The sequence below is a fragment of the Amblyomma mixtum genome, chromosome 5 (genome assembly GCF_055824585.1).
Source record: "Amblyomma mixtum isolate Tamu chromosome 5, ASM5582458v1, whole genome shotgun sequence".
NCBI lineage: Eukaryota > Metazoa > Arthropoda > Arachnida > Ixodida > Ixodidae > Amblyomma > Amblyomma mixtum.
Genome location: NC_143016.1, coordinates 90,814,439 through 90,839,521, shown reverse-complemented (window position 1 = coordinate 90,839,521; position 25,083 = coordinate 90,814,439). Strand labels below are relative to the sequence as shown.

Here is a 25,083-nt window from a genome sequence, read left to right as displayed (position 1 = left end):
CAGTCGACATTGCCAGCCGCACGCCATGGGAGCGGACGCATACAGGCACCTACACCATAACCCTACGCCGATTTGAGAGGCCGCGCCATCTGGCGAATTGCGAGGCAACCAATGTCCCTCCCCCTCCCCGCTGGAAGCTAGCTCTCGCAGTAGCCACAGGTGGCGCAGCCTCTCTAATCTGCTGTGGATTACAAAGAAGAAAACACAAACAATCATAAACTACCTTGTGGCCGGTGGTTGAGACCAAATAGGCCAATAGTTTGAGGAGGAGAATTCTTTACAAACCGGCGGTACATACGGTACATGAGGCCATGCATAGTCGGACTGAAGACGAGAGCGCTCGGAAGTTAATTCGTTTTATGAGACCTCTCAGAGGCTGATTATGCGGTCTTTGCATAAAGCGTAGGGGCGAGATATCACGGCTGAGCGGTTGCCATTCATAGCTGGACTAGGCCGGTCTGGGGGCGAGCGCCGAGCGCGCGCTTTCCTTTCTCGTGGGCGGCGGACGGCAGCAACGTTTTTAAATATACTTAAAGTCATTTAAAAACGTTGGACGGCAGCGGCACCCTAGTATTTGTGATGCAGTGGCGACCCGATCGAGGTGCGGCGGGAGGCGGGAACAGACCCCATTCTGGAACATGCGCCAATATTGCGAAGACCGCAAGGTTTGATTGCGCCGGCTACGGTATGCATAGAATTAATATACTAACGGTATGCCACCATATGCGGCCGCATGTCCCGCCGATTCTGCTCACGACCGTGTCCACGGTGGAAGAATGCTTATCTTCCACTACTCCTACCGTGACTGTGTCCTTCTGGGACTAGTTCTCGGCGTCGCCGCAAAGCAAACGTCCCACTGAACGTCTGCAAAGCAACCAAGAGGAGTGGGTGCAACTTCCCTCATTTTTAAGGGCAAGTTTGTTTATTAATAGGAGTTATATCTTTTCATAACACTCATGCACATTTCTCAAGAAACAGTTACACGCAGTGGCGCTTACTACCTACTTGTTTCAAAGAAAGCGGTGGTAGTGTCTGCTTAATAACTCTATGCTCGTAATGCCGCCAGCGCCACTAACGGTCAACGGTGGCTCTACGGAGGAGGCGATTTCAAATTGCCTCGTGCTGTTGGTGCGGCGTCTTTTGCAACGTTTTTCTGGTGCTCCTGGCTCTGCAGTCGCTGCGCCATGAGCTCCGTGTCATGCACGCTATCGGGGGCATCCTGCGAGCTCCGCAACGACGGTTTTTATCGTGACCGGAGACTGATACGTGCGGAGGCTGGCCGCCGCAACAAACGGTTGACGGTGCTCAGTGCACGGAGACACATTAACACCACCGGCAATCAAGACGCTGAAGAAAGCAGCGACGACGACGGTATGTTAGGCATTCGTCGTTCTTTGCTGCTTAGCGTTAATTTGGTTCTTTGCAAGCTCACGTCTTAGGAGCTGTTCGGCAGCCCGCACCAAGTAGGGTGAAGCAGGAGTGTGGACGGGCGAGTTGGTCCATCCTGTTAGCGCGAACAAAAATCAAGCACGCACCTTTCTTTCTTGTTAGCGCTGCATCCTTTCCTAATAGTGTCTCGATACACGTGCGGAGTGATGCTCACGTGCATCGGGGCACCCTAATTAGGGTGGATACCTAAATCAAACCCTAATTCACGGCCCTATTTTTACGTCTCTCGGGCGCCATTTTTTCGAATTCATTGAAGGAAGCAGGAGGTGTGTGTACTGTGAAGCGTAACTACACCGTTGTTTTGGTTGACGCTGTCTTCGGTTTTACTTCAGACCTCGCTCGATTTGTGCCGGAACACGTTGCCTCTCCTCCGACTCTGGTTTTACTATATTTCTACCTTGATTTAAAAAAAAAATTAAGGGCAGATTGTCTCGCTTGCCGTGCCGCAGTTCACTTTGTTTAGTTCCGTATTGTGTGCATTTGCTCCCTCTACTTTGTTCGATATTCGGGTCTCTTTTGTGAACTGTGTGAAAGACTGCGCAGCCCACCTGCATGCTGTTCAAGGTTCATCATCCTGACTACACCCACTCCAGGGCAAATGCCTCTCTCCTATCTCCCTCCAGTTAATCCTGTCCTATGCCAGCTGCAAACTATCTCATCCACCCACCTAACTTTCTGCTGGTCTCTGCTACGCTTGCCTCCTCTTGGAATCCAGTCCATTACCCTTAAGGACCATCATTTATGTCCGTTTATATCAGTTATAAGTAGATGTATTCTCTTACCACTTGCAGCTCCTCACTACCAATTGTAAACTGCTGTTCGCTTCTGAGACTGTTGAACATTACTTTGGTTTTCTGCATATTAATTTTTAAACTTGCTCTTCTCTGCCTGTCTATATCATTGATCATGCTTTGCACTTCATATCCTGGGAGATTAGGAAGGCAATGTCATCAGTGAATCATTGCAGATTACTTAAATATTCTCTATTAATTCTTATCCCTAACTGTTCCCAATTCAGGCATCCAAAACTTCCTGTAAACAGACGTTGAATATCATTGGTAAGATCGTGTCTCCCTGCCTGACACCCTTCCTTATTGGAATTTTATTGCTGACTTTATGGAGGACTCTGGTAGCTGTGCAATTGCAATAGATATCTTCCAGTATTTTTGCGTAAGGCTCTTCTACACCCTCCAGTGTTTGACCCTCTGCAGTGCCTGCATCATCATTCTATGTCGATATGTGGAGAGTACTTTGCACCGGGACTCCAGGCGGTAATACAGTGTAATCAAGCCATAAATGGGTCTCGTGCTGGCTTCACAGTAACTGGGCACGGCATCAGAAGCATGCTGAGCACTAATCTGTTCTGTACCTTGTGTAATTCTACATATAATGCTTTCATATTCTCACGCGTAAGCAGCCATAAGTGTTTGTGCCAAACTTTTTGTTCCGCAGCATACCACTCCAGAGCCCTAGACAGGCATGCGGATGCCTGTACTGTTTCTTCAGACCTTGAGGGCTGTTTGTGCTTGTGCACAGGCCTAGTGTTTTTTCTCTTTAACCAGCATGTGAGCTTATCCTCTGCCATTGCACAGAGTCTGCCTGTCAAACCTATTCCTGTGTGCACAAAATTAATGCCCCTACTTATGAGTTCATGTAGCTGATATTATAAAAAAAAAAAGCTTCAAAAGAAATGTTGGTTAATTATTCAGATTTAGTTGAAGTACCTTCCCTTGCTCAGTGTATACTCCATGCTTCTGGACCGGATAAAACGCTGTTAGACTAGCCATTAGGTAGTTGGTGTTGCAGGTCAGCTCCTCTTGCTAACCGTTCAGTACATTAAGTGTTCGTGGGTACTAAAATGTTACTGAGTGCATTCTGAGTGCATGAAACAGCATGCATGAAGTGCACATGCAGTAGTGTAGTTGATTCCCAGCATTCATGCAGTTGTGGATCATACAAACTGCTGGCAGAAATTGCAGAATGTTTTTGATTTTGTGGTACGACTGCTCTTGCAGCACAATAGGTTCTCTGACACTGCTGGAAAAAAAATGCCTGTGCGGAGACGGGAACCAGAAGGCTGCTGATGATGGTTTTGGGGCATCTAATAGTGTGTACTCAAGCAGGTCTTCAGATTTGCAACTATTTTTTTCTCAGTTTGCTTAAGTCACTAATCCTCAATTGTCAAGTGGCATTCTGCATCGTGCGTTAATAATGCCTAGGTGGATTTAGGTTTCAATATAGTTTATCTGTAAGCAATTTATTTATTTGCGAGTAAGTGCTTAGCACTCTTACTTGTTCTTTCAGTCACGTCCAACCATTTGTTGTGTGCTTCATTCACTGCCAGAAACTTTTCCAGCAACAGGCACAAGCAATGACATACCCTGCCTCTTGCATGCATCCCTACAAGAAACAACGCAAATCATGTCACATGTGCCCACCACTAGAAACAATGTCTCTGGCAGCAAACATTGCATGCAGGAAGTGTTATTCAGCCTACATGAAAATAATTAGTAAGCATGCAGCACTAGTTTGTTGATAAGCTATGATGAGTTAAGGAACCAATGGCAGGTATGCTGACACTTTGCAAAAAGAGTTGCCTGAAAGTTCGGGTAGAAAAGCATGTGCAGGTCTGTGCCTTTACAGCAATTCTTTTTTTGGTTTAATAGCTGGCGAATGAACTGGCAATGAGGTGCATTGCAGCAGGTCTTAATACAAACTAGAAGGCACCTGGTCCTTCTACATTCTTTTTTTTTTTTTTGGTGATCTAATACGCATCGTCCCAGCCTTTGTGATAAAAGAGGATCACATACCAGCTCCTATACCTCTGCCTTTCACAGGCGGGAAGAAATACAGTAGATATCCTCACCTGCTCAGCCTACAAACCTGCTTCAGCTCTCCGTACTCGAACACCAATGCAACGTCTTCTTGTGTTGGGACTTAACAGTACGCAGAATGAGTTGTTTGAAGTGCATCTGACAGCATAGTACGAATGCCTTACATACACCCCTACTGGTCGTGGCATTCTTTCCACACTGCACATCACGTAGGAATCGGCTTTTACAGACATGGCTGCACTTTCCAGGTATATTCACAGCAGTCTGTTCATCCCTCAGATACCCAAGAACATCTGTCCGACTCATTATATCGACCGGCAAGATGTGTGCACCAAGGCTGTCTGCAAAAAATACCAGGGTCGTGAATACACTGCGGGCGTTGACGCCTGTGAATATACTCAGCAGGCAGCTATATCCCCTACTGGCTCCCTTCCTGCATCCGCGACAGTTTGTATTCACACCACGAAAGAGGCAGAAGAGTGCATGATAGCCATGGCTATAGCTTCCACAGCATGTATTACTTTTCTTAGTGATTCTCAGTCTGCAGTACGTAGCTTCGCCTAAATCCAGGTTTCCCCGACTGCTCTTTCCATCCTTCAGACAGTCCCAGTCTATAGCCGCACCATTTCCATCATCTGGATCCCTGCTCACACTGCACACGCACCAGGAAACAGGGCCACACACGACACTGTTCAAGGTCTCACTTAGCGAGCAGGGCTCTTGGCCAACTCCCACGCAGTATCTTCTGCGAACCTCCTGGTGATGTACCGTGCCATCGTAATGCATTACTGACTCGAATGACTCCAGTCTCCGCCAGGTGGTAAATCTCTTACAAAATCTGAACCGGTCCTTTGGCGACAACTTCAAACGCTCTCTATCCCTATGCTGGCTCAGCATGCTGCCATGTTTCCCGGTAGCTATAGCCCAGACTGCATCTTCTGTGGTCCATGTGCTGATAGAGCCCACATTTTATGGGCTTGCCCCACTGATCTTCCTAAAACAGAGCTACAACTCGGCACTTTTGAGCAGTGAGAGGCAGCGCTGCTTTTCTCAGACCTGGCTGTCCAAAGCCGGGCCCTTGAGCGAGCCATCGAGATCATCATGAAGCAGTGTCTTCTGATCACCTAGCGTTGACCTCAAGTTCCGTTTTTGTTTATTTTTTTTGGAGCTAATAGTTTTCTTTCTTCCTCCTTCTCCTGCAGATACCCCATTCACTCGTCGCCTGAAACGCTGGAAGGAACAGAAGAAACTGCGAATGGCTGTCGCCACCAAGCAGAAGGCTCCTTTCCGGCCACCAAGTCGGGAACCCAGCCCACTGCCACCACCATCGGACTACGCATCATTTCGCAAGCAGCACACACGCTATTATGACAGCATCCGCCAGTCGGTAATCATCCTTCCAGATAGGTTATAGTGGGTAATGGCAAATGGTAATGTTAGATCATAATTCATTTTGATCACTAATAAATAGTGTATGATAATAATAATGACAAAATGTATTGGGTAATTGCCCATATTCTAGATCTGAATAACCAAAGCCAGGTGGTATGGTTTCACATTTTATACTTGTCTGGTGCTCGAACGTGAACAGGATTGTCCACACTTTGTGTGATCACGCGAGTGCATGGATGCGTTCTTTGTTACCCCTGTGCATTTGACGCAGCGCGCTTGAAGGGACCTGGAGGTGTTATTTCACGTTGTCTGCCACTTTGCAGCGATGCGCAACCTCCTAGGATGCACTGGTGTGCTCCTCAAAGCATGGCTTTACGGTCGCGTCTTCACCCCAAGTATGGACAATCCTGTGCATCGGATTGCACCATTTTGATGGTTGAGTGCCTCGTGTGTGTATTGTGCTTACTGAATGTGCAGACTCCTGTCTTGCCCACGTGCAGCCTCCTGTAACTCTGAAAGAAGGCTCTGAACATGCCTCCCATTAGAGGAGGATGTTTGTATTTGTTGCCTGTCAGGACATGCAAATTTTTAGCGTGGCTGACGAGGAGTGGCTGGCTTTCTGATGTGTATGCAGTTCAGCAGCACTGTTTCTTCATCCACGTCGTGTGGCGATCGACACGCTGGTTGCAAGGCCTCCAAAGAATCGGCTCGGCCTCCCTGGGATGACTCGACACGGGTGTCATTTGCACCACTTGGTTTCCAGTTTCACTGCCAGCCACTTGCCGCGAAACGCACTGGTACTGCTGCCAGGGCAACTGGAAGGTTAGTGCTGCATGTATTCTCCTTCACTGGTGTAAGACATTTTTGCATGTTTTGTTATTTGCAGTGCAGCTTCTATGGTCCCTGTTCAGTTCTACTGCACAGTTCTCATCCACGTCTTCCAGCTCAGTGGCATTTACTTCGCAAAGTTGTATGCATTTAGGCCCTCCCCAATGTCATGAGCAATGGTAAACCGTTGTTGTATGAATGCATTCTTGAAAGAGGTAACTAAGATGAAATTACTGGGAAGCACATCACATAAACAGTTCACAGTTTATGGGGGTTTAACATCCCAAAGCAGCTCTATGAGGGACGCCGTAGTGAAGGGCTCTAGAAATTTCGACCACCTGGGGTTCTTTAACGTGCACTGACATCGCACAGTGCGCGCACATAAACAGAAAAAACATTTAGAGAAGGCATTGGCACTAACAGGCAGCTACATTTTTACATGGCATAGAAGCACTTCATACTCTGGCCTACAGCCTTTAATGCCAAAACCACCTTCATTTTTGTGTTGTTTGGCAAACAGTGTATTTGCAGCCGTTGTGCGCATTAAGATTTTTTGTGTTGCATTGTTTCTAGTTTCTATGCATACATTCAATGGCCGCTGATCGTAGTGGTGGCTAAGTGGTTTGAGCACCTGCCTCGCATGCGGAAGGTGGGAGGTTTGATCCCAGTACCGGCAGGTGCCTGCTGATGTTAAAATGGGTTCAGGTGTTCCCCTGGCCTGATGCTCGGCTTATTGGAGGTCAAATTCTTGGGTATTGGGTCGTTGACCCCACCTTGAATGGGCAATAAATAACTTGTGCGGTGGCACTTTTTGGCCAAAGCTGCTTGAATGGAACTTAGGAGCAGTAAAACAGCTTTTGCATTTCTAGGAAGTGCGAAACCACCTTCACTTTCACACACAACTTAACAGTGGTACTGCTGGTATGTTGGGGCTGGAAATGTTGTAGTTATGTTCTGCTTTAATACTTTATTTCTGTGCATACTTATCACCTGCTGAGGCCACCCTAAGTAAGGTAGACCTTCTCAGTCATCTGCTTGATTCCTGATGTTCTGGCATTTCAATGTAGCCAACATGCAAGAATACCGTTTGTGGAGATTTCAGTTGCAAGAAAAGAACCTAGGCCTTTTCATTGAGCCGCCGCGGTGGCTCAGTGGCTATGGTGCTCGGCTGCTGGCCCGAAAGACGTGGGTTCGATCCCGGCCGCGGCGGCTGAATTTCTTTGGAGGAGAAATTCGAGGCCCGTGTACTGTGCGATGTCAGTGCACGTTAAAGAACCCCAGGTGGTCGAAATTTCCGGAGCCCTTCACTACGGCGTCTCTCATAGCCTTAGTCGCTTTGGGACGTTAAACCCCATAAACCAACCAACCAACCTTTTCATTGAACTCCTCAACAGGAACCTTGCCAAATTATCAACATGCCTCTGCAAAGCCATGGTTTGCTTTGTATGCAAACTGCAGCTAAGCTGCTTATGAACCTTGGGGAGGAAACTGACGCTTTGAGACACTGGAAGGCAGTGCAGTGCCATTCTTTTTCTGTGCGACACAGGTGGAGCAATTGTAAACACAATCGTTGTGAGGCTAACCTTGCCTGCACCTAGCATTGCCACTACTACACTACTGCTAAGCCTCCAACATTGTGCTTTGCGTGCTCAGTTAACTCGAATCAGGTTTTTATAACTGAACGAATGGAAGCAAAATTCTATGGGTCACATTTCAATAATTGGCTACTTTATAAAGTATAGATAAATCATTGGCAGTTGACATTTTTTTCCCAGCAAACTTGCCTCAGCTTTCATTTAACTTTGAACATGCTTTTACTAGGGGATAAATAAGAGTCATGGCCAAGTTATCTCCTAGGGATTGAGACCACGACTCTTATTTATCCACAAGTAAAAGCATGTTCAATTTAACGTTGAACATGCTTTTATGGTGAATACAAGGGGGGTACTGCGCACAAAAAGACAAGGACAAGAAGATAACACAACAAGCGCAGTACCCCCCTTGTATTCACCATGATTGACCGACTAGCCCAACAACGTACGCTCTTAAACATGCTTTTACTTGGGGATAAACAAGAGTCGTGGCCAACTTATCTCTTAGAAAGCTAATCCATTGTGTCTATTGCCCAATAAACCTGGCAATGGTCATAATTTGGAAGAACAGAGGGATGGCCTGCAGATCGATATCATGCAGCTGCTGCAGTATCCAGATCTGCAGCAGTCATGTTTCATTTAGTTATCTGCCTTTTTTCTTAACATCTTTTTTCACAGAAATGTGTAGTGTGACAGGCTGAATGCTTTTTTGAGTCTGCTTATCCTCAGTGTGGTGTATTGCAGGGCCAAGAAAAGTCAGGATACCAAGGCGAAGGCAGAGAAAGCTGAGGAAGAAGGTAAGTTAATAGCAGTGGCTGGTAGGTTCTGCACTTTGAGAAAGGGCAGTAGCAGCCTTGATCAGAAAAGACAGCCCCTTTGTAACGCCTCGACCTTCTCATCACTTCGGCTGTCGTACTTAGTGCATTGACGGGCACCTGTCGATGTCAGATTCTTAACTGGTTCATGTGGTTGGACATTTATTTATTTATTTATTTAAACATACTGCAGGCCCTTTTCGGGCCCATGCAGGAGTGTTTACAATGCATCACTGTGATCAAACAGTAAAAACAAAAATTCAAAAATACAGAGATGTTCTCTGATCCAAACACAAAAAGAGTAGGAGAGAATTAAACAGAAAAGTCCATTTTTTCGATATAATTAAGGAACAGTTCCAGTGACGTACACTTCACCACATCTTCAGGCAATTTATTCCAACATGATATAGCATCTGGAAACAGGGAGTACTTGTGGATATTTACACGGCTGACTGGTTGACGGAGTGTTTTACTATGGTTAGTTCTAGACGAATGTTTGAAAGGCCGGTGTAAGTATTGTGAATTGGTTATTTTGAAGTGGCCATGAAGAAGTTGGAACAGGTATTGTGAATTGGTTATTTTGAAGTGGCCATGAAGAAGTTGGAACAAAAACTTTAATCTTGAAATGATTCTTCGCTGTGACAGGCTTTGTAAATTTGATTGAATTATTAGACTGCTAATGCTAGTTTGGCGTGAATACATTGAATAGACAAATCTCACTGCTAGTTTTAGATGTGCTCTAATTTGTTGATTAAATTTTTTTGATGGGGATAGTGTCTGTTTCAGCTTTTCAAGCATTGTAGGTTCACAACGCTGCTCCAGTGATGAACAAGGCCACAGTAGCCGCAAGGGTATTTTTATTGTCTAAGGACCAGGAGCTCTCAAACTTGTTGTCCTTGGGGGAACTCCAACGGCCTTCAAAAAGTGTTGAGGAATACTCAAAGGTCATGGCTGTTGTCCCTTTCTGCCTGATGCACGTGCGGAGGTGCATGCCCTGACAAAATACCTAAATTCAGTTATTAATGTTTGTCAGTATAGTGAGTCTGCTAAGCCATTAGAGTATCATCACTCTTAAAATAAAGTGGGTAGAAGTAAAAGTGGGTATTCAGGTACACGCTGGTTAAGCTGCTCGAGGAAATGAATCACTTCCGAGGTTCTGTGGAACACAATTTGAGAGAAGCCGTGTATACGACCAGTGTCGTAGCATTCTTGGTTTGAATATATAAGCAGTGGTTCTGGCAGCTTCCAGATTGACTCTCGAAGCACCGTTCCATCCTTTGATGTCTGTCAGTCTGGCCACTTAAGCAGCAGCTAGCTGGCACTGAGAATGAGTGCCTCCAGTTCTGTCTGCATTGTCCGATTTCTGCTTTTCTGGCCATTTGCTTTGCGTTAGGAGCAATAGTCCTGAATGGCGTTTATAAGCACAGCTTCAAGCTTGCTTTTTTATTCTCGGTTATCGTGGCCAGAGCTGTTGCTGTAGGAACCTAGGTCTTCCTATTTGAGAAACTATGCACATTTAGTGAGAACGCTGATCGGGACACATGTACAAAATTCTCGAGCTACTTTTCTCGATTTGCCTTCTGACGTGTTAACACTGGCAAGGCTGTCGGTGGTCTACAAAGCAACAAAATGCATACTTTGGAAAGAAAAGAATGTGCACTGCTTTTTATACCTTTCTTAGCTTATTTATTATTAATAAATAAGATTTGTACATATAGCTAAGTTCTTTGGCTACCTTGCATACATGGTCAATGCTTTCCTTTATTAGTTGGCCTAGTTTTGTTTCTCTAGTTTTTTAGATTGTAGTAGTGTGTGAGCATTGTGGATTTTCTGTGCTTCAGTGCAGCTTACTTTCTTTAAAATTATTTATTAGGGATATGCAAATATTAAAATTTTCAAGTACGAAGGGAATAAAAATATGAAGAAAAAATGTCATCAAATATCAAGTCAGAAATAGTGTATGGTCATTACAACCAGAATAAACAAGCCCTCTCTGTCTCAGCATCATGAAAAAAAAAATAAAAATTTACGGGCACAGATATATGCACTGTTTGACTGACAGCATTACAGCATTCAACCTGTACTACGGTCAAGAAAAATGAATGACAAAATGAAATCCATGAACGACACATGACTGGCAACTAAAGATAGAATGTTTGTAGTAAAACCTTATTAATTCAGACTAAATGTATCAGATAAAATGCCTCAATTATTTGGAGCTGCAGTTATTGAATACCCAGCCACCCGGAAAAAAAATTATAAAAATTTTAAAATGCAGTGAAGCATTGCAAGGAGACTGCTTCGCACGAATGGCTGGAATAATGACACGGACAAATGAAGGCAACACCATCGGAACGGTGAGGCTGCTTCTAAAAAGAAAAAGGTCAGCGATGCGCCACTCTGTGTCTGAAAGCTGCATGCAGCTGGGTTCGGGCTGCTGGTAAATGTGCGGCTGATAGCAGTCATCCGTTAGTGACTGCGACATTGCAACTAGCGTGGAAAGCACAAGGACAGCGACAAAAGGAACCGACGGGACAGCACGCTAGCGTGCTGTCCCGTCGGTTCCTTTTGTCGCTGTCCTTGTGCTTTCCACGCTAGTTGCAATGTCGCAGTCACTAACGAATTCACACCAACTAGCCCAACTGTCTTCCATGATCATAGCAGTCATCGTTTCAGGCGTGGCTATGAAGCTCAGAAACAGAAACTACGTGGTCAGGCTATTTTTTGGCCTAGTGACAATGGCCCTCCTATCATCGTTATGCCCACCGTTACGCAGAAGTCAGAGGTGCGCGGGTTACAATGCATCATGCTTGCCTTGTCGGTGGCACCTCGACTTGCTCTAACTTAGGAAGCTCCATGCGAAATTTTGTAAGTGGGCTTTCCCACATATCATAGTTGATCAAAACGACGTGGCGGAATTCACACTAGATGAGTTCGACAGGGTGTTAGGTTTGTCACACATTATAGAAGGGTAAAAAAAAGCGAAAACTTTCGCGTTGCGATTGATCGAAGTGGGTGGTCGTTCATCTTGTTCTCGTCACGTGCGATAAGGGAGAAAGCCCACCTGCGGAATATCGCATGAGGTACAGGCCTATTGGTGTCCGGATGTGAGCGGTCCATGTGATAAATGGTGGAGAAAAAAGCTAAGAGGACGCATTTGTGCTGTTTTCCTAACACTTTAAACGCAATCTTCAAATAATTTTCCCATTGCTATGGTTATGCCACAGTCGGATTTATGGAACTGAGTGGTATTTGATGACCGTGAACATTCGAAAATTCTCTCGTATAAATTTCTCGAATAGGAATATGAACCAAATAACAAATGTGTTTGGTTTTATTTTGAAATATCGAATATTCGCACAACCATAATATTTACATGAAAACAAACCACTGCGTTGCTATACTCTTTAAGCAGAAAATTCAGGACATTCCCGCTTGGCAAACCTTGTAGTACATGTGCGCAAGAGTGCAGAAAAGAGCTAGGTCTTACCAGTTATAGTGACATTGTCCATAGTTTTTTTAACTGTTTTTAGTTTCAGCACCCTGTGGTAGTTTTCATTTATTGTTGCGTTATCCTTTTTATTTCACAGAAATGGAAACCGCAGCACCAGAGTGCAAGAAGACATCACTCAAGCTGCCAGACTTCACATTTCTATTTGAACCAGCTCGTTTCTCACTTCTGTTCTCGGACTCCGAAGAGTAAGCGCAATTTCCCTTGGTCATCAACGGTGGCATGGTGTTAAGCTTTCCTCGGCATGCCATTGTCGCTCAGCTGCTAGCACTGTGTTGGGCTTCAGCAGTAGTGCGACGTTTTGCTTGGAGATCTGTAACAGCATGCCGCTTGACTGCAGTGTAAATCCATGCTATGTTCGCTTGCATTCCCATGGATACCAGTTTGGCATAGTGTATGGCCATTTGCTAAGTGCCTGCACATGGTACTCAGCTTGTGCATGTCTCAGCCCTTTGAACGCTAAGGTCTGCCTTCGGTGTGGTTTTGGATTTTAGGTCATGTTGACTGAACTTGCATGACTCCATCAGTTCGGTGGTGAGGTGTGTGCAGCTGTCACTGAGCCACACCAGCATGTCAGCTTTTTTGATTTTGTATAACATCGCAGTGATTTGGATGTGCTTTGTGCCTTATATCGCGGCAAACAGCATGCCGAACTAAGTGCAGTAGTTATTGGCTTGTCAGCTGTGGCATTCGTTTTATTGTATACATGTTGACTGTGCTCCCTTTTCACATGTCAGGAAAAAAAAGGGGAAGCAGAGGTGATGGCCGTGGAGAGGGAAATCATAATTAAGCAAAAATCAAACGATCCGATTCGTGATATGCGTGTTCCAAAAATATTCCGTGCCCTCCATTTTTCCCTGTTTTTGCCCTTAAAACCTGGAATTCTGCTCGAACTCTAGGTCAGATATTCTGTACGAACCCTGGACATATGTGTGGGCTCATTCGACACTGTGCGCGCTGCGCCATTTTGCGGAACAGCAGAAAATATTTATTGCCACACGAATTCTTTGCATGAAACATTAAATGATTATATATATATTTTTTTTAAATAAAGGTATGCTGATGATGTGAATGAGACAATTTGTTGTTTCTTTTTTTTCAGTCCCCCTATAATTAAATCTGCAGTTAATTCCAAACATTTTGTCTGGACCCGTGAAATCCCAGATATAACAGGGTTCAGCTATACTTCCAAGTAGCGTTTCAAAATGTCTGTTATGTTCAATAGTTATGCACATAATTTGTCAACTTTTTTCTAAAATTAAGGCTTCTAAAAGAGGATGCCAAACTGCACAGAGATTTCGCAAAAACATCACATAAAAAACTCTAAAAAGGCCGTAACAGGCAATTTATATGTTATATTGCCACGTATAAGTAAACACTGCAGTTTGCACCCCTCGCTGGCCGTGGCCAAAAAAGTGTTCACTCCAAATGAATACCCCCTCCCCCCCGCACCCGCCCCAGACCCACGTTATGTAGTTCCCCGCGTGATGGCATGACAGTCCATGCACAGCTCAAAGGAATAAATGTCGAATGGTACAATCACAGAGCCAGCAGTCAGAGACAAATGGAGATACGAGGCAATAAAACGCAGCCCTCTTTGCATGCGGCCCGGCTGAGCAGCAGCAAACAGAGTAGCCAACAGTTCGGTAGTTTCGGATTCTGGCACAGATTCTGGATTCTGGCTTCGGAAGTTTTCTCCCGCAGCCTTTCATACAGGAGAGCAACTGCCAGCACAAGCAAGCGGGGTGAACTGCATGCAATTGACTTTACTTTACTGGAACCAAGTTACAAATGAATTGGACTTTTTCTTGATTCATTCACCTTTCACAGCTGCACACAGCGACACTGCTGCGCTGATCTTCCCAAGCCTCTCCTGTGCTCACCCGCGTGTGTGACTGTGCGCTAGCGCAGCATGGGGGCACAAAATATGAAAGCAATATTTTTGTTTACAAAGCCGGCCTATCAATTAGGGGTGCACAATTTACGCAAGGTCGCATTTAGGCGAGTAAATAAGGTATCTATGAGTATTACACTCAGTGGCCAAAAAAGTGCCTGGTTTCTTGTGCTTCGCTGCAAGATCATTTGCAATTTGGATTGAACTGTACGTTTTGCCTCGTAGGTTCTTAGATTTTGATGCCACTTATAGTATGCATAGAGAGCTATGGCATAAAGCACAGAGAAGCATGGATGCAAGGTGCTGAGCTGGCAGTTAAAAAATTTTCTCCCTGCACTCGGGGGAACACGCAGGCTTAAAATTGTTTTGATTTATGCTGGCAGGTTGTTCTTTGCTGAGTCGTAATAGCTTATGCTGCAACAAAATGTCAAGCAGTTAGTATTGTAGGTAAAATACTGCTACCTAGTTAAGTGCTTCACAAAAATCCAAGCCCAAGAGGTGTGACCACCTAAGTTGAGTTGGCAAAACCTTCTGCCCTGTCAAACTGTCACGTTTTTCCTTAGGTTCTAAATAGTGCTCATCCACTGCCAGTCCTGTTAAGTTGGCGGAAGAATTTTCTCAACATAATTCGAACCTAAAAGAGGCCAAAAATTTGGTAAAATTACACGAAACCTACTCAAAAACACTTGATGCTGACGGGACTGTACCTTCCATTTGAATACTGGATTTTTATATTAAGCAAGACCTAATTAAAGAGTCTTTCAGAATGCAAGTGAAGCAATTAACACTGCTTCTGTGCTTTCATGGCTTCTGTTTTCATATATTTGTCTGCTGCCGTAATCTCAACGTTGAAATGTCGGCCTGTGAGGGAATTTTTCAGCTGCCTTTCTTTGGGACTAAGATCTGATGAAACTCACATTTGGGGAAACATTTAAGAAGTTACTGCTGCTATGGATCAAGTGGCAGTCTACAGTGGTTGTTGCCTACTGATAACCAGCATTAATATGGGCTCCCCTCAGCTTGCTCACTTGTATGGTGCATTTGTTTCATGCAGGTCCAAAATGAACCGGAAAGCTTCTACAAGGAGTGCCCTTGCCAGCCTTAGCAACGCAGGGTGAGAAAGGGGCATGACTTTTTCTTTTAATTGAGCTCCGCACCACAGTAAGTGGAGTCAATCACTGGAGCATTACACCAGTTTTCAAGTTAGTTTGTGTGCTAGCTTGTGTGCTTTCAAGAAGTTGGTTTCATTGCATGTATAGAAAGACTTCCATCACGCTTCGTAAATCTACCCTTAAAATATGTATCAGGGACAAAAGTGGTATACTCCACGCGGCAGGAGCCGGAGCAACAGAAAACTGTGGCATTTTGGCAATCTAAAGCACGAAGCATTGAAACGAGCCAAGCGACGTGCCTGCTGATAATCAAGGTTGCACATTGGCTGTCTCGGTCCCAGATGCCGCCTGTAGATGGCGTTGCAACGCAGTTTTCCGTTGCTGCGGCTCCCGCCTCGTGGAATGTACCACTTTTGTCCCCGATGGTACATGAAAGGATAGCTTTTGTGACAAGTGCCAACTAAATTTAAGTTGCATAACATGTTGTTTATTTTTGCACACATGAGGTTAAAGCACCTAACCGCTTGTTCCTGGGAATATGTAAACATGAAGTTTGACCTAGTCACAATGTGTTTTAATGTAGTATTTGGTTTGGTGCGCAAAATGCTGCTACCACTGCAGGCAAGCTCACTAATAGGCGCATGCTCTGCAGCTCTCAAGCTTCCTGGGGTCTTAAGAACATTTTTGCTCATCACTCTGGATTTATCAGATAGCATCGCATTCTCTTATAAAAGCTTTGTGATGCAGACAATAACTTTGTGAACGCATATATTTCTTCCGGTTTATCTCTTCTGCCTGCATCTGCCTCGAGTTTTATTGTGTGGTGCTGCTTTCCTTCGATAAGGTTTTGAAGTTTCTATTTCTTCTATTCCTTCTTTCACATTCCATGTCAGCACAAGGACTGTGCGCTGAGGCATCCTGGCTTCATATGCATGCATGGTTCTGCACACGTCATGTTAAGCACTGTTTTGCCTTTTTCAAACTTACGTTATTGTACCCTACTGCATTTTTACTAAGGGAGCATTTGTCTAGTGTTATTCATTAACCACTTGTGCTTCTACTCTAATCCATGATTTCCCTTGTGTCACTGCGGTGGCTCAGTGGTTGCGGCACTCGGCACTGCTGACCCAATATACATGGGTTCGATCCCGGCCGCGATGGTCGCATTTCGATGGAGGCGAAATTCTAGAGGCCCGTGTACTGTGCGATGTCAGGGCACATTAAAGAACCCCAGGTGGCCGAAATTTCCGGAGCCCTTCACTACGGTGTCCCTCATAGCCCGAGTCGCTTTGGGATGTTAAACCCCCCATAAACCAAGTATACTTGGCCTTTGAGCCATTAAAATCCATCTTGCTAGACAATCACCCAAGGATGGAAGTGAGCAGGGTAGTGCAAGCTAGAATGCTGCTGTCAAGGTGCGATGCCCTCTTGAGCAGCGCATGACATCCTACTTGAACTGCATTTCTTTTGTGTCACATTGTCGTTGATTTGTCACTGTGAGGGGCTGAAATTGGATTAAAGTCGACAAAGTTGCTGTTGGCTGCCACAGTTGAAATTTTGCAGGTAAGCGAATATGATCATATTGCTGCAGAGAGGTTGCAATGAGCACCTGACAGCCAATAATTTCAGTTCATAGACATTTTTTAAAAAAGCATGCGCATGATTTGAAGGCAGCACAGGGTGCTGTTGAAAGGATAATGAAAGATGTAACGTTGAGAAATCAAGAAAACAGCATACATAAATGAATAAAGAAAAACTCATAACCCATCCTAACAGGAATAAAAAACCTAGAAAGAGAAAGTGAACCTGGACAGGACATATATTGTCACAGAAATGTAGTCAAGTGGTCCATTAGGGTAACAAAGTGGGTTCCAAGAGAAAGGGAATGTGAGCAAGATTGTCCGAAAGTGGAGAGGTGATGTAAGAGGCTTGCGAGGATAATGCGGCTGCAGCTGGCACAGGACAGGGATACCGTATATTGCCGATTATAAGTCAACTCTGATTATAAGTTGATCCCCTAACTCGCGACCCCCTTTGGGCAAAAAAAAAGTTATACTCCGAATGAAGGTCGACGCTGCCGCACCCTGCGGTCCTAGCTCTCCCAAAAAGTTTTTCAAAAGGCCGATTCATAAAGAAACATTTATTTGTTCACGGGACATCTTTGACTTGTCGTTACTTGTGAGGACACAGTCGCGATCATCATCTTATGAGCCACTGCTGCCGCTGGTCGTGAACCCAATCTCGAATCGCCTCCTCAACGGCAGGGTATTGTCCAGACTTCGGCCCTCAAAGGAACTTCGTGTAGCAGCGCACACAAAAAGCTTGTTTCTTTGTTTTCTCCAGCCTCTCGCGCAATTTTCTGAGACATCGAACTTCCGCCCCACTGCGATGATGTTTTTCGGCTCAGCGTTGACAATGACTTGCCGCTTGAAAGCCGCGCTGTACTGTTGTCGAGGTTGCGGCAGCATCTTGCAAGGCGTCCGTCGGGCAGTGACACAAGCCACATACACCGCTATTAGCTGTCACATAGGCGGTCCGACGTGCAGAAATGGCGAAAGGCACACAACAGCGTTGCACAACAACACGCGAAAGTGCTTCTCGGCTTGTGTGACTGGTCACGTGTAGTCTAGTTTTGGATTGGATTGGATATGTAGCTGTCCCATTTGTATCAAACATTGCCAGCCCTCCCGGCTTTGGCAGTTTTTCCGTGGAACACCCACGGTTTGTCGATAACAAGTTGCTATCGTATATTAAAACAAACCTTTGGTGCATATCTCGGTTAAATTCAAGTTTTTTTAAGCAGATCCACTTTCGCACAGTGTCTGACAACTATTATGGAATTACGAGTGCACAGGGCGCGATATTATCCACGACTCGGTCGAAATTACTTTTGACCCCGCATATAGGCCGACTTTAAGACTCCGCATATGCGTAGACTCCGATTATAAGTCGAGTCCCCAACTTCGGAAGGACATTTTTAAAAAAAAAAGCATCGACTTATGCACGGCAATATACGGTACTATCATTTGGAGAGCATAAAAAGAGTCCTCTGTCCTGCAATGGATGTAATGCGGCTGGTTATGACATCATTGATGGTGGTAATTTTAAAAATCCCAAAGGCCCAAGAATGGTAGAGTAGGGCCACCTTGATATTAATGGTGAAAATGTGTTCTCTGCTGCTGTGATGCTGTGAGCAGTAATCAGCTGCTGCTTTCTTGAGTTATTCTTGGCAGCTTCGACAACCTGAGCACTGTTTTTCCTGACAGCTCTGACACTGTTTACTAGGAAGCTTAGAAAGTACTGAACTTCTCATTGGTGAACTTTGGCTATTTATTGATTCATCCTTTGGTCTTTTTTCTTCTCAGATCGGCCACCCAGAGCTCCACCAAACTTGGTGGCCCCAAGCAAAGGCGTCCAACCCTCAAAGAGAACGCACCAGCAGTTAAGCCTGAGCACTCTCTCACCAAGCCGAATGTTGGTTTAGTGGAAAGACAAGGTGAGGGGAAGGCTTTCTTTTTATGTGCACAGCTCCAGTCCTCGTAGTAGTTGTAGTATTTGACACCACGTGCCAGAAATAATTGGGGCTGCATAAAAATTGCCTCAGAATATTCTGGGTGGGTGTCATACGATTCAGCATTTCCTGCAGCATAAACTTATGCTTTAGAGCCTAGCTTGGGCAGGGATTTGAACCAGGGATAAATCATGGGCAGTTTGGGTGTCCACTAAGATATGGGAGACTGTTATTGGGTCATTTCCTTTCCTCAAAAAAACAATTATCTATTTGTCCAATGGGCAAGGCGTTTCATTCCATGGACTCCCTGGCTGCGTGTTGCACTCTTGAAGGTGAAGCTTAAGCATCCTCCAAATTTTTTTTTTTTTACTTACTGTATATTGCCAGGTGTAAGTTGACTCTGAACCTGAGCAGACGCATGCACCTTTGCTACTGCACTCTTTGTTCTGTAGCATTCCACAGGATAGCATCATGGCAGGCATGCAGCTTGAAGCAATAAACTCTTAGCGATAAAAATTCAAGACCAGCAGCAACAGGCAAATGGAGATCAAAGACTATAAAACACTGCCCCATCCTGCCTCCCACACTCATATGCATCCAGACTGGCTTGTGCCAAACCAAACTTCTAACGGTTCTATAGCTTCAGATTCCAACGCAATGCACACTCTCGAAATTACCACAAGTTTTCTCTTGTGCCGTCAGCCGCTCATTCGAGAAAGTGGTCGCCAGTGCGAATGAGCGGGGCAAATGGCATGCAATTCTAATTTATGGTAGGAATATTGATTTGCACACAAATCAGTTTTTTCTTTTCTTTTTCTTTTTGACACATGGAACTCTATGCACTATGCCAGCAACAGGTACTGGCCTGGGAGAAATACTACCGGCTCGTCCGGGGCAGTTGCATTTCTGTGGAGTCGAAATGCTAGAGACCCGTGTACTGTGCAGTGTCAGTGTGTATTAAAGAACTCCAGGCAGTCTAAATTATGCACAGCTCTTCACTAGGCGCTCCTCATAGCCTGAGTTGCTTTGGGACATTCAACCCCATAAAACCAAACCAAAACCACCTTGGACCCCGAAAATAGGTGGCCTCTGCATACAGGCCAACCCCCCCTCCCTATTGTGGATTGACGTGTTTGTAAAACAGGTTACCTTAGTGGCAATACATAGTATGTTATGTCTATATTAGCCTGTCTTGTTTCCTCTGGGGTTGTGCATGTGGATATGGTGTATGCAGACACTGTTTACCTTTAATTTGAGAACCTCATCCTTTCATCTCGTTGAGATAGCAATGTTGCAGCCCAACAAGTAATTTTCTCAGGTTCCTAAAAAGCCCCCGTCTGTTGCCATGTCATTTAAATGTATGTTTATTTGAAGGTTGTCCTGCAGCTGGTTGCATTGCTATCGAAGGAGTGCTGCAACATTCTGTGCTATCATTTCCTACATGCAGTAGCATGCCCTTGAGATGTGAAGAAAAGCCACGGTGCCACTGCTGTATGATTACACCACGTTTGTTCACTTTACGTTAATACTACCTTCAATGTTGAGGAGGATGTCAAACGCACCAGTGGGAGGGTACGGTTGAAACCTTTGGCTCTTGTCACCCACTTATCAAAAAATGCCTCAAAGTGCAGCTGTGACTAGTGGCCATTGAATGACCTGTGGAGTTGTGGTATTGCCTGTTGATGTCAAAAGGGTACTTAGCAGTATCTCAAAGGTTTCACAATGTTTCGTCCATTTTGTGCTCCATTTTGGGCACAGTTTAGGCTGGCAGTCCTTGAACAAAATGGTCAGTGGCAAGTAGTATTGAAGTGACATTGCTGTTTGGGCTTATCAACTTTGTTTTTAACATATATATAGCTTACTTTCTGTTTAAAAGGACACCAAGAATTTGCTTGAATTATGCACACTTCAAAGTGCCTGATTAGATAGTGATGCACTGGGTTGCGCAGGTAACTACATCTTAAGTGCATCAGCCTTTTCTGCATGTACATATATGACCTCTCGGCACCGAGGGCAAAGGGGATAGATCAGTGTAGCCTCCAACGTGCACTGGCACAACATATGCAGCTAGTGCAGTAGTCTTGCTGCTCCCAACATTTATCAGTTATGGCATTTGCAGTTTGCTTGTGTTAATTTAGTTGTGCACTTCAAGAATTTAGCAATGTATTGATGTTTCATAATGTTTGTAAGCATGTATGCATACCTTTTGCGATCTGTGAAAGAGCTTGGCGAGAAGTGACTGTAAAAATTTTGCACCTATTGATATTTAGTGTGACTGTTCCTTACTGTCTTTAAAAGTTGTCTCTTCGATATGTTAGTCTGGTATGCTTTGTAATCATTTGTTCACTTTTTATTACAGCTGCCCACAGTGCTGTTTCTAAAGACAAGGAGGTAAGCTTGAACGTAGCTATTTCTTGTGTGCATGCCTTGTTTATTTACATCATGAATGCGTGTACTATTTTGGATGTCTGCACTATTGTTCAACTCTTGCCTAATAAATGCACAAAAACTTTTAGTGTTCTGAGCTTTCTTATGGGAACCGCGCTGCTAGTAAGCATTCTGGCAACACACTAGGCACCAACAATATGGTAACAAGTTTCCCACCAGGTACCAGTAGGCTCGCCTGCTTTGCATTGGAGCCACAATAGATGGTGTGTTGCACTTACCTTAAAAGATCTGATTTTGCCGTCAGTACGCCAGCAACTCGGTGATCTCTCATTTAAATGAAGGCGCTGTTATTCTTTGCTACACCTCTGGCAGTAAATTATCCGTGCACAAATGGCTATGGGTCACACACTTGGGCGCCTTTCTGAACTGTAAGCCGAGCTCTCTTTGCATCTTGTCACTCACCAAATAGTATCATTATGCACTCACACTTCTCCCTTGGTGCCCATTTCTATTCCATCGCCTGCTTTATTATTCGAATTTCATTGTTTGAGATTTTTGCTTGCATAGCCAGATTTATGTAATTTCTGAAATAGAAAAGTACACATAATCCAAGTAAAGTTAGTGCAGTCGATCCCAGTTATATCGAATTCGAAGGGGATTTCGAAATATAGTTCAGTATATCGAAAATTTGATGTGTAAAAAATGGCAGTAGGTAAATCTGTAACCTTGAAATGATAATACTGTGCACCCATGCTAGTGATGCACTTTTTTTGCAGCGATGTGCTGCCTGCCAGCATGCTGGCAGTGCACTGTTTGTTGGGAACCGCTAGGCCTAACCTGCTTCGCATCGAAGTCACTGTGGATGTTGCCTTGTAACTTGCCTCTGACAATCATAAGAGGTCCAGTCTTGTTACTGTTACATTATAAATATAATAATCTCTCGTTAAACTCAAAGTGACGCTTTTTTCGGGACTTCCGGCAGCGAAGCACACCAGGCGATGGCCGCCAATAGGCTTCAGTCAGTTAGGTTGGCTTCACCGCAAGAAGTTTGCACCGAATGCTGCCTTTCCAACAAGACGGTGGTGTTGCGCGGAAAGTACGAGAGACCGAGCTGCCCTCTCACACACCCTGCGTTCACCTTGTCACATGGCTTTTCAACACTAGCGCTGCCTGCAGGTTACCAGGATGCACAGCTAACCTGTCTTCACAGGGAAAAGGGATCATGTGATCGTTTTTATGTGAAGTGTCACTTGCAGGGGCGCAGCACTCTATTCGATATACTTAGGGTTTGGAGTTTTCGGTTCAAACTGAAAAAAAAAAAAGTTAAAGTACGCTGAATTCAATTCGACTTCAACCAAAAAATGTTGGTATTCATTACATGTGTGCTGCATCCAACTGGCAGTCGAGTAGGAATTGCTCAGTCAAAAGAGAGAAATTAATCGATAAGCCAGGAGAATGGGCATATGGTGTCCTGTTTTCTTTCTGATTTCCTACTGTTGTAGGCACAAACCCTTTGGAACCAATATGGCATGCGCTTTCCTGAGTTGCACAAAAATGGTCTGACACAATTGAATGCACACTGTATATCCATAAATTAAACTTTTCCGCTATCATTTTCACATTCACGCATTGATCAGAGTCCAAAAGTTTTTTCACTTTTGTCACATTTCCATCATTTCAGCTTGTTGACAGACATCCTTTGCCTCGCTCACCATCAATGCACTTTCCTTCCTTCTTTAAATTTCTTGTGCAACTAGAAAAATCATATTCGTTAAATAGCCGCCGCGGTGGCTCAGCGGTTATGGTGCTCGGCTGCTGACCCGAAAGACGCGGGTTCGATCCCGGCCGCGGCGGCTAGAATTTCTTTGGAGGAGAAATTCTTGAGGCCCGTGTACTGTGTGATGTCAGTGCACGTAAAAGAACCCCAGGTGGTCGAAATTTCCGGAGCCCTCCACTACGGCGTCTCTCATAGCCTTAGTCGCTTTGGGACGTTAAACACCATAAACCAACCAACCATGTTCTTTAAATAGCATCCTTCCCTAATAGCATTCTTCCCCTAAGCTTCGTGGTTCATTTAGAGTCTCAGCACCAGATTTGTTGTTTCATGTAAAACTTAATCACATCATCATCATCAGCTTGACTATGCCCACTGAAGGACAAAAGCCTGTCCTATGTCTCTCCGATTAGCCACGTCCTATGCCAGTCGTGGCCACCTTAGCCTCGCAAATTTCTTAATCACATCCGCCCAACTAACTTTCTGCTGCCCCTACTACGTTTGCCTTGACTGCTTACCGCTGTTTAACCCTTTCAGGCGCTTTGTACACAATTGCATACGAGGCAAACTTGCAGATTTTTCTGAGAAACTGGTGCACTTAGCAGTGATTTCATTATTTCAGTCAAATTGAGCACCCTTCTTGTTGCAAATAAGGTTTTTTTTTTTTTGTACGATGTAGCGAACGCAGTCAGTAATATTTCACATAACAATGAGCTAGATAGCACGTTGTCTGCCGTTTTTGTGCAGACAGATTTTGCCATGAGTGAAAACATCGATTGTTTTTCCTCAGTTTCGAGCATAATGTGTATCTTTGAAACACAAAGTGATTCCAATGATCTCTAGTGTGCTTACCTGGCACACGAGAACATTCCGATGGTACTATTTCCAACAAATCTGACACTTTGTAGAGAATTCTCCACATCGTTGTCAAAACTTACCTTCTGGTCTTTCACGCTCGAATATTAGAAAATGCCCTTTTTTGGGGCCTGAATATGCTACTTACATGAAAAAATAATTGATTTCACTCAAAACAAGAAATGGCGCCTGAAAGGGTTAATCATGTGCAGAACTGTGACTCCTGATGACACAGCAAAAGAACTGCTCACTCTGGGTATGATCCACACTCTGCAAGCGGTCAGAGGCAACTGAGCCGGGCCATGTCTACCTAGAATCCTGTAGCAACTTCCCTGCCCAAGGAAGCCACCCTGCACCCTGTTGCCTGCACAATCAAAAATCATTCCCAGTAATTTGGGGGCAAACTCTTATGGTGTGCTTTGTGTACTTAGAGAAATTTATTGCTGGTTGTTCCCACTTTTCTCTTTTGCTGGGGTCCCAGTGTAGCGCATTGGCTCAGGCTCTTGTCTTTGGTTTGTGCAAGGTTTCCCGCTCTTCATGTCTTTGTACAGCATCGTATGGTATTCTTTTTCAGAATGACAAGAGTGGCTACAACCTCAGGCGAGCAAAAGCGACGTCTTCTTGCCACTAGGCCCACCATTGCTTCCTGCCGGGGATGGTTCCCACAAGGCTTGCGAATGCTCGCAACCTAGAGTACAACTTATCCAGTGCGTGCTTGTTGCAATCTTCAGACGGTACTGAATTTCAGGCCCAGGCTTAATCTTTCTTTCTTAACCACCTCTCAACATTTTACATTAATGTACATTGTTGGCAACTTGGTGGCTGAAAAGGGTCTTTTTTTTTTCTTTGGTTCAGCAAAATGCTTTTGCTTGCTAGATTTTAGATAAGAATGAATGGTGCCATGATACGAAAATTATCCCCTTGTTTTAACTGCCGTGAATATGAATCACAGTTTAGCTTTCTAATTACCACTGAACAAAATGGCAAGAGGCTACATTCAGACACTCCTCTTGTATTTTGTTTTTTCTGATTTGGAGTACATGCCCAGCTTTTGCACTTTTGTTTATACTACAAAACAGTTCCAAACAGAAGCAAGGAAGTCTGTTTGCGGTGTACTTGGCATCCATC

At 44.6% G+C, this 25,083-nt stretch overlaps 1 protein-coding gene across 1 annotated transcript; it reads left to right on the top strand.

The window, feature by feature from the left end:
* Window positions 1-537: 537 nt before the first annotated feature.
* On the top strand, window positions 538-24,703 carry LOC149342998 (uncharacterized). The gene is made up of 9 exons (XM_089542273.1): window positions 538-1,371; window positions 5,486-5,670; window positions 6,310-6,497; window positions 8,840-8,892; window positions 12,501-12,609; window positions 15,370-15,429; window positions 18,793-18,923; window positions 21,298-21,329; window positions 24,530-24,703. Exons 1-9 carry the CDS (start codon window positions 1,185-1,187, stop codon window positions 24,584-24,586), a joined length of 1,002 nt encoding a protein of 333 aa, XP_089398399.1. The 5' UTR covers window positions 538-1,184; the 3' UTR covers window positions 24,587-24,703.
* The last annotated feature ends 380 nt before the right edge of the window (window positions 24,704-25,083 follow it).

Excerpts from the sequence above, each read along its gene's own strand:
- LOC149342998 (XM_089542273.1), top strand. The coding sequence starts at position 1,185 with ATGAGCTCCGTGTCATGCACGCTATCGGGGGCATCCTGCGAGCTCCGC. Across the intron at positions 1,372-5,485 it reads AGAAAGCAGCGACGACGACG|ATACCCCATTCACTCGTCGC; the intron begins GTATGTTAGGCA and ends CTTCTCCTGCAG. Across the intron at positions 6,498-8,839 it reads GCTGCCAGGGCAACTGGAAG|GGCCAAGAAAAGTCAGGATA; the intron begins GTTAGTGCTGCA and ends GGTGTATTGCAG.